Source organism: Nicotiana attenuata, unplaced genomic scaffold (genome assembly GCF_001879085.1).
Source record: "Nicotiana attenuata strain UT unplaced genomic scaffold, NIATTr2, whole genome shotgun sequence".
NCBI lineage: Eukaryota > Viridiplantae > Streptophyta > Magnoliopsida > Solanales > Solanaceae > Nicotiana > Nicotiana attenuata.
Window position 1 is genome coordinate 237,242 of NW_017671702.1, and position 8,155 is coordinate 245,396.

Genomic DNA, 8,155 nt, shown 5'->3' on the forward strand with positions numbered 1-8,155 from the left:
TTGATATGCGTGAATGTGAGGTGGTTATAAAATGATTAGAACCCCCTTTATATAGCAGAGGAATCCTATCTATGGTACAATTCTTATTACATAAGTAAATCCCATGACTAGCTAAACAACCGCCCTTGATTTGATCTGTTCCGAGATTTTCGCCATGATCTTCGACCAGTCATGGATATCTCGCCTTTCCGTTATTATGCTATCTTCGGTCTTGCTCGATGTCTGTTCATTCGACCTCGATCATTACTGGTTTCGATCTTGCTAGGTACCTCGAATCCCGAAGTCGATCCCTTATCCTTATATCTCGGCCAGATGTGCTATGGGGTTGATCCTCGATCCATCCCCCTGGTCTCGGTCAATCAGTAAAATCGGGCGGGCCCGGTTTCGTATACAGAATGGGAGTGAGTATAGAAAAGTAATCATAATTAAGACCAAAACAATCAACTGCACATAAAAATATGAAAATGGATACTCTGAAAATGGGGTCACTAACTTCCTAAAAACAAAGTGATACTTCAAAAGACTCTATTATTTTAATGATAATTAAAATAATCTTATTTAGATATTCAGAAATGTTCAGTAATCCAAAGTAAACGAACTCTTAAAATTTCATTTTACACGGAAGAAAACATTGCAACTCATAAGACATGTAACAGTGGTAATGTTTGTTGCCCAACAAGTTTGGCATGATTCTCAACAACTTGAATGACAATCATGTTTCATGTTTACCTTGTTATTCAAATAACTATTTAACTTCTCAAGCTTCTTTTTTTGTATGTCAACATTAAAAATAGAGAAAATGCTTCTTCTGTTGTTCTTTTTCCCTACATCTACGTTTTCCTTTTTTGGGTACTTGTACTAACTTTGTACGCAGAACAGTGACTTTTTTGTATCCAATCAGGTAACTTGTTTACAATCAATTAGCTAAACCAAATATCAAGTGCATGTTTCAGCTAGCATAATAATAGTCAGTCTTACATAGTTTATTTTTCAACATTAAGCACGAAATTTTGAAATTATTGTCAACAGCACACAGTAACAAGCATGTTGCTAATTGCTATATATGTCAAGGACATGACAAAATTTTCATGTAAGTGGAGCATTTTTAGCCGATGACTAGCTAGAAGATCTGTTTCTTTCTTTTACATGACTAGCTTAAAATTGCAACATGGTAACTCTCTGGATGGATCGGAGACCATCAAATTGAAAGATGCAATTCGTTACTCCACACCATACCTTATTGTTTAGTACATGTTCTTATCAGTTTCATATTTGATATGTAGGTCATCGTTTCAACTAATATTTTAGGGAGAAGGTATAACACGACAGCTTGTTGGTATTGTACTACTGCTTTGTCCTGGCGCACCCAGCAAAAGGAAAAAAGTTAATCCTCCAATCCCTCACCAAACCCCTTTCAAACATAAAATTGATATGCGAGTATGAAGATCCACGGCATCCATGAGGGAACATTACCTCATAACTCTAGTTCATCAAACTTTTACAATTGTTAGCAACACATCATTTTTGTTTCAGCAAAGTGCTGATGAAGTTATTAACTCAATCAAATAGCCAACACAACAAAAAAGAAGTACTGTAATTGAGATGAATTGAAGTGGGAAGATTTGTCTTTTATCATAGGAGAGTTTGTTATATGTGTGCTATCACATTAACTTATCTTCAACTAAAATTATTATTCCACATAAGCCTTACTATATGAGAAAAAGTGATTAATTAAACTAAATTTAGCTGAGACTACGAAGAATGTACATTTAACTTGTTGACACTGCTAATTACGTCATAAATATATTAGCCAATGTAGCCCCAATAAAACTCAAGTAAAGTGTATATGACGTGATAGTCTGATTGAAAAAGATATGAAGCCAAATGGCATTTTGGCGAATTTAGAAAAGCAAAAATTAAGGCATGGAGGAGTCGTTCAGCATCAGTCAAACTGTTAAAGAAGCTAAACATAAAGTTGCATTCTCTAATTAAAGGTTTTTCCCCTTGTCAAAGCTGACCTTTTTCTCTTATTTTAGAATCTCTTCTATCTAGCAATAGGACTTGTTCAACCATATCTGTCGTGATGGAAATGAAAGGAAGTTCTTCTGATTTAGTGGAAACTTCAGGGGATGTCTCAAATAGCAAGAAAGGTGGCCTTAAAACCATGCCATTTATTATCGGTATGTGTTTTTTTTTTTTTTTCCTTGAACTAGGTGGTTTCTTTTATTTTAATGTCAATGGTTCTGGAATTTGGTTTGATGGTTACAGCAAATGAGGCATTGGAAAGGGCTGCAGGCGTTGGACTAAGCGCGAATATGATCTTGTACTTGACGAAAGAGTATCACTGGGAAAATGCTACTGGAGCTAGCATCCTTTTCTGGTGGGGTTCTATCGCAAATTTCATGCCTATCTTTGGAGCTCTCCTTGCTGATTCTTACTTGGGTCGCTATTTTGTGATTGCTTTAGGAACATTTGTCAGCCTTATGGTGAGGATACAATGTGTTCAAGTTATTAATCAGATGTTTTGATCAGATTTTAACTACTGATTTCAATGTAGGGAATGGTGGTATTGTGGTTAACAGCTATACTAAAAGAAGCAAAGCCACATTCTTGCAACCTAGAAGCAGGAAATTGTTCAAAACCAGACTTTGGCCAGGTCGCACTTCTGTTTGCATCATTTGCATTAATGTCCATAGGAGCGGGGTGTATTAAGCCGTGTGCTTTAGCCTTTGGAGCTGATCAATTCAACAAACCTGAGAATCCGGACAATGGAAAGATCTTGCAGAGTTTCTTCAATTGGTATTATGCATCAGTTTGCATATCAACCTTGATTTCCATGACAGTTATAGTGTATATTCAGGCTCAATTTGGCTGGATTGTGGGCTTTGGAGTGTCAGCATGCCTCATGCTGTTGGCAGCTGCTACGTTTCTTTTGGGTGCTAAACTTTTCATTAGGATCAAAGCAAACAAGAGCCTGGTCACTAGTTTTGTCCAAGTTGTAGCTGCGGCATGGAAAAACAAACATCTTTCTTTGCCTCCAGTGGATTCTGATGAGTTGTATCATCATGACAAGGGTTCAAGGCTTACTATTCCAACAAACAAACTAAGGTATTCTGCATTCCCCTTACTCATATTGAAATTATCTTTATTGCCAGTTCCTAAATACCAAATAGTTTATGAGCAGAACAATAATCATGTCGGGAAGTATTACTAACAGATAGTTAACATCAACACAATCCGTAAGAATGTTTCGTTGCAAGAATGTACTACTGTATTCTAGGCCATGCCAACAAAGATCTTATAATCCATAATTCCTCTAGGTTCTTAAATAAGGCGTGCATCATTAGAAACCCTGAGAAAGATTTAAATCCAGATGGAACAGCTTCAGACCCATGGAAACTGTGCACGGTTCAACAAGTGGAAGGAATGAAAGCCCTGCTCAAGGTATTGCCCATATGGTCATCAGGCATCATGGTAGCAGTAACCCTGAACCAGCATGCCTTTCCAGTACTCCAAGCAAACACAATGGACAGACACCTTGTTGGAAACTTCAATATCCCACCAGGCTCATTTAGTGCTTTTGCAATCATTACATTGACAATATGTGTAGCCATCTATGACAGAATCCTCGTGCCCCAGATGTCAAAGATCACCAAGAACCCACGTGGCCTGAGCTTTAAACAACGAATGGGAATCGGTATCTTGCTCTCTTGTGCAGCTCAGGCAGTGGCAGCATTGGTGGAAAAGGAACGACGGGCGCGAGCCCTTAGTGATGGGCTAGCAATCCATCCATTTTCACAAGTGAACATGTCAGCATTCTGGCTAATACCACAGAACAACTTAACTGGACTAGCTGAGGCATTCAATATAATTGGGCAGATAGAATTCTACTACTCACAGTTCCCCAAAAGCATGGCAAGTATTGGAGTAGCACTACTCGCACTGGGCATGGGACTTGGAAACTTGGTGGGGAATCTTATTGTGAAATATGCTTCAACAAGAGGAGGGAAACAAAGTTGGGTATCAAATAACTTAAATTTGGGTCACTATGATTATTACTATTGGCTACTTTGCTTTCTGAGCATGGTGAATTTCTTCTACTTCATCTTGTGTGCCTGGGCTTATGGATCCACTGAAGAACAACAGAAAATATGGGATGTTGAACAAGTTGAAAAGGAAGGAGACATGCTCATATTGTAGACTTGTTTTAGTTCGAAAATGTAAAATATATTTACACAGTCTGCCACTTAATTTAGCCCAGGTTTAATTTCTACACACACACCTTTAGTAGATATCAATTTCTAACCACACCCAACGATCCATTTCGCTGAAATTCTTTGAATTCGGGTGTAAATCTAAATTAACCAGATTATAATGTAAAGCCTACTAATTGGTCTGGGCCTCTGGAGTATACTGCTGCATAGTAACGTAGAACTAGAAGGCATCATCGAAAAATATAGGTGCCTTCCGAGGCGGATCTAGGATTTGAACCTTATGAGTTCCTATAGTAATCTCAAATAAATTTATAATAGTAATAATAATCAGACTAAGCAACGAACACCAGTGTTCAAGAGTATATATTTACAATTGACTTTTCTGTTCAACATGGTGTCACTTGAAATCCCAAGTGAAAGTATGAAACGCACTATGTATATTGTCATTTTGTTACAGTGGCTATTTCTAACTGTGTTTCATTTGGAATTTCAAATATGAGATTGACAGGAATCTAATTTATTCGACACTCGACAACAGAAAAACTGCAAATTAAATACATTAATTATAAGCCAAAACAAAGAACTAGAACCCCGACTTCACAATAAGTTAAATAAAAATTGTTGAAATTTTCAAAAACTAGAAAAAGGAAAAGTTATACACTATGATACAACTAGGGAGAACCACACCCCAAAGGCTAGCTATTAAGGTGGGAGAACCCAAGGCAATATAAACTTCATACCAACGCATTACAATATAGATGTTGGACATGGCAGAGGAGCAACGTATGGTTGTTCAGGAGGTGGCGATGCCCAGTATCGCCAATGTCACCTCTAGCATTATGAAGCCAAGAATCACTAGGCACTTTGAGCTGAAACAGAGCATGATCCAGCTATTACATGCGAATGGGCAGTTTATAGGTCTTCCACAAGAGTATCCAAAAGAGCACATCCTGAACTTCTTGGAGATTAGTGATACTTATATCATTAACGGAGTCACTCCAAACTATGTGAGGCTCACACTATTCCCGTTCTCTATTGGACGAAGCAAAGTGATGGTTGAAGGCAGAACCAGCTAATCTATTACCTCACGAAATGATCTGGCGAGGAAATTATTGGCAAGGTTCTTCCGTTCAGGCAAAACTGTAAAGATTAGAACTGAAATAGCTGCCTTCAAACAAAAATCGAGGGAGTCTTTATACTCAGGGAAAGGTTCAAGGGGCTGCTTAGAGACTGTCCTCATCACAATCAAACAAATGAAGTGTTAGCTCACACTTTCATAGAAGAGCTACATCCTAAGATAAAGATTATGGTGGATGCTGCAGCGGGAGGTCAAATGTTGGAGAAAAACTTCGATGAGATATATGCATTATTGAACAAATTTTCCAAAAGCACTCCTGATTGGCAAGAAGAAATGGGCAGACACACAGTGCAAATCTGCAAGGGTTCTCGAGTTAGATGTCGTGTCTGCATTATCAGCGCAGGTTGCCACATTGGCCAACCAAGTCAATAAGATGACCTTGGTTATTAAGAAGCAACAAGCTCATCCAGTGCAACAGGTTCAAATATTTTGTGAAGTATGTGGAGAAGGTCACACGAACGACTTATGCCCTGTTAACCCAGAGTCATTTTGTTTTGTGGGTAATGCAGATAAGGGCCAGACAAATCAGTATGGGAACACTTACAATCCTAACTAGAGGAACCACCCAAACTTTTTTTGGGGTGGAAACTAAGGTGCTCAGAATCAGTACAGGCCACAAGCTCCTCAACAGCAATATAGGCCACCTCAGGCTGAACAACCTACAAACCCGACGAGTCACCTTGAGGAGATGATAAAGAAATTGATGGCTGATCAGCAGGCTCAGGAAGCAGCCCACGCTGTAGCGATTCGAAATTTGGAGAGACAAGTGAGGCAACTTGCCAGTGCCCAAAATACTCGACCAGTTGGAGCTCTTCCAAGCAATATTGAAGCTAATCCTAAGGCATCTATTAATAATGTGTCGTTGAGGAATGGGAGAGAGTTAGAAGAAGTCCCGTCGAAAAATAGGAAGGAAGTGACCTTTCATGAGAAATCGGCCACCATAGAAGTAGAATCAGAAAAAGCAAAAGAGTCAGAGAAGCCAGCTGAAGAGGCGGTGGCTAATCAACCCCCACCATTAGTTAAGAGGCCACCACCTTTGTTCCCTCATAGATTTCAGAAGGTGAAGGATAATACGGCCTGTAAAAAGTTTCTTGATATCTTGATAGCTCAAGAAATCAAAGCAAGCTACCTGAGAAATTGAAGGATCCAGGTAGTTTCACTATCCAAATCTTGATTGGTAAGCACACAGTCGGGCGATCTTTGTGTGACCTTGGGGTGAGCATCAATTTGATGCCGCTATCTGTGTTCAGACAGTTGTCGTTGGGTGAGCCGCGCCCAACCACGGTAATTTTACAGTTGGTTTATCGCTCCCTTGCTTATCCTGAAGGAGTGATTGAAGATGTGTTAGTTCAAGTGGGTTCTTTCATATTCCCTGTTGATTTCATTATCTTGGACTATGAGCCTGATCAGGAAGCCCCATTTATTTTGGGGCTTCCATTCTTAGCCACGGGGCGAGCTATTATTGATGTTGCAAAGGAAAGATGATGATGAGAGTGGGTGATCGAATGGAGGTATTCAATGTTTATAAAGCACTTGGATTGCCAGCACACTATGAAGAGTTATCCATAATTTCTGTGGTGGAAAGTGATGTGACGTCACTGGTGCCTTATATGAGCCCCATAGATCCTCTTGAACGAGCCTTGATTGGGGATGAAGAAGATAGTGAAGATGAAATGATGGAAGAAATTGAGGAAGTACTTAACATGTCTTGCAGTTATGTCCCATGGGTTTGGGAGATTTGAGGAGTTGGACAGACCTGTTACTCTGACCCCTCCTAAGCCATCTATTGAAGAAGCTCCAAAGCTAGAGCTTAAGCCCCTTCCAGCGCATCTGTGCTATGCTTATTTGGGGAACTCTAAGTTATTTCCAGTGATTATCTCATCCAGCTTGACCGATGTGCAAGAAGAAAAATTGCTCAGAGTACTTCATGAGCATAAAAAGGCTATTGGGTGGACAATTTCTGACATCAAAGGAATCAGTCCATCATTTTGCATGCATAAAATCTTTCGGTAAGATGGACACCGCCCCAGTGTTGAGCAACAAAGGAGATTGAATCCCATTATGAAAAAGGTCGTGAAGAAAGAAGTAATTAAGTGGCTCGATGCACGTATCATCTTTCTTATTTCTGACAGCAACTTGGTAAGCCCAGTGCAATCTGTGCCTAAAAAGGGGGGATGACTGTTGTAGAGAATGAGAAGAATGAGCTAATCCCTACTCGCATCGTGATGGGGTGAATAGTTTGCATTGATTACAGAATGCTCAACAAAGTAACCCGCAAGGACCACTTTCCATTTCCATTCATTGACCAAATGTTGGATAGATTGGCGGGGCATGAATATTATTGCTTCCTTGATGGTTATTGGGGGTACAACCAGATTGTCATATGCCTAGAGGATCAAGAGAAGACCACTTTTACTTGTCCTTATTGTACTTTCGCTTTCAAGCGAATGTCGTTTGGCCTTTGTAATACACCGGCCACTTTCTAGAGGTGCATGATGGCTATTTTTACTGATATGGTGAAAAACTTTATGGAAGTCGTCATGGATGATTTTACAGTCTTTGGGTCTTCTTATGATGATTGTTTGAAGAATTTGAGCAAAGTGATGGCCCATTGTGAAGAAACAAATTTGGTGTTAAATTGGAAAAAGTTCCATTTTATAGTACGAGAAGGCATCGTGTTGAGCCATAGAGTGTCAAGGAGTGGCATTGAAGTTGATATGGAGGTGGTTGAAAAATTACCTCCACCCATTTTTTGTGAAGGGTGTCCGGAGCTTCTTGGGACACGCGGGGTTTTATAGACGCT

General features: G+C 39.5%; 1 protein-coding gene across 3 annotated transcripts; it reads left to right on the top strand.

The window, feature by feature from the left end:
- The first annotated feature begins 804 nt into the window (after positions 1-804).
- LOC109209771 (protein NRT1/ PTR FAMILY 1.1-like) lies at positions 805-4,292 on the top strand. Of its 3 annotated transcripts, XM_019373102.1 has the most exons (6): positions 805-901; positions 1,284-1,315; positions 2,037-2,180; positions 2,269-2,486; positions 2,558-3,108; positions 3,321-4,292. In XM_019373102.1, exons 3-6 carry the CDS (start codon positions 2,084-2,086, stop codon positions 4,198-4,200), a joined length of 1,746 nt encoding a protein of 581 aa, XP_019228647.1. In that variant the 5' UTR covers positions 805-901; positions 1,284-1,315; positions 2,037-2,083; the 3' UTR covers positions 4,201-4,292. The 3 variants fall into 3 exon arrangements, with proteins under 3 accessions (XP_019228647.1, XP_019228646.1, XP_019228648.1); XM_019373101.1 differs by lacking the exon at positions 1,284-1,315; XM_019373103.1 differs by lacking the exons at positions 805-901; positions 1,284-1,315 and adding an exon at positions 1,329-1,383.
- Positions 4,293-8,155: the final 3,863 nt, after the last annotated feature.

Excerpts from the sequence above, each read along its gene's own strand:
- LOC109209771 (XM_019373102.1), top strand. The coding sequence starts at position 2,084 with ATGGAAATGAAAGGAAGTTCTTCTGATTTAGTGGAAACTTCAGGGGAT. Across the intron at positions 2,181-2,268 it reads AACCATGCCATTTATTATCG|CAAATGAGGCATTGGAAAGG; the intron begins GTATGTGTTTTT and ends TGATGGTTACAG. Across the intron at positions 3,109-3,320 it reads ATTCCAACAAACAAACTAAG|GTTCTTAAATAAGGCGTGCA; the intron begins GTATTCTGCATT and ends TAATTCCTCTAG.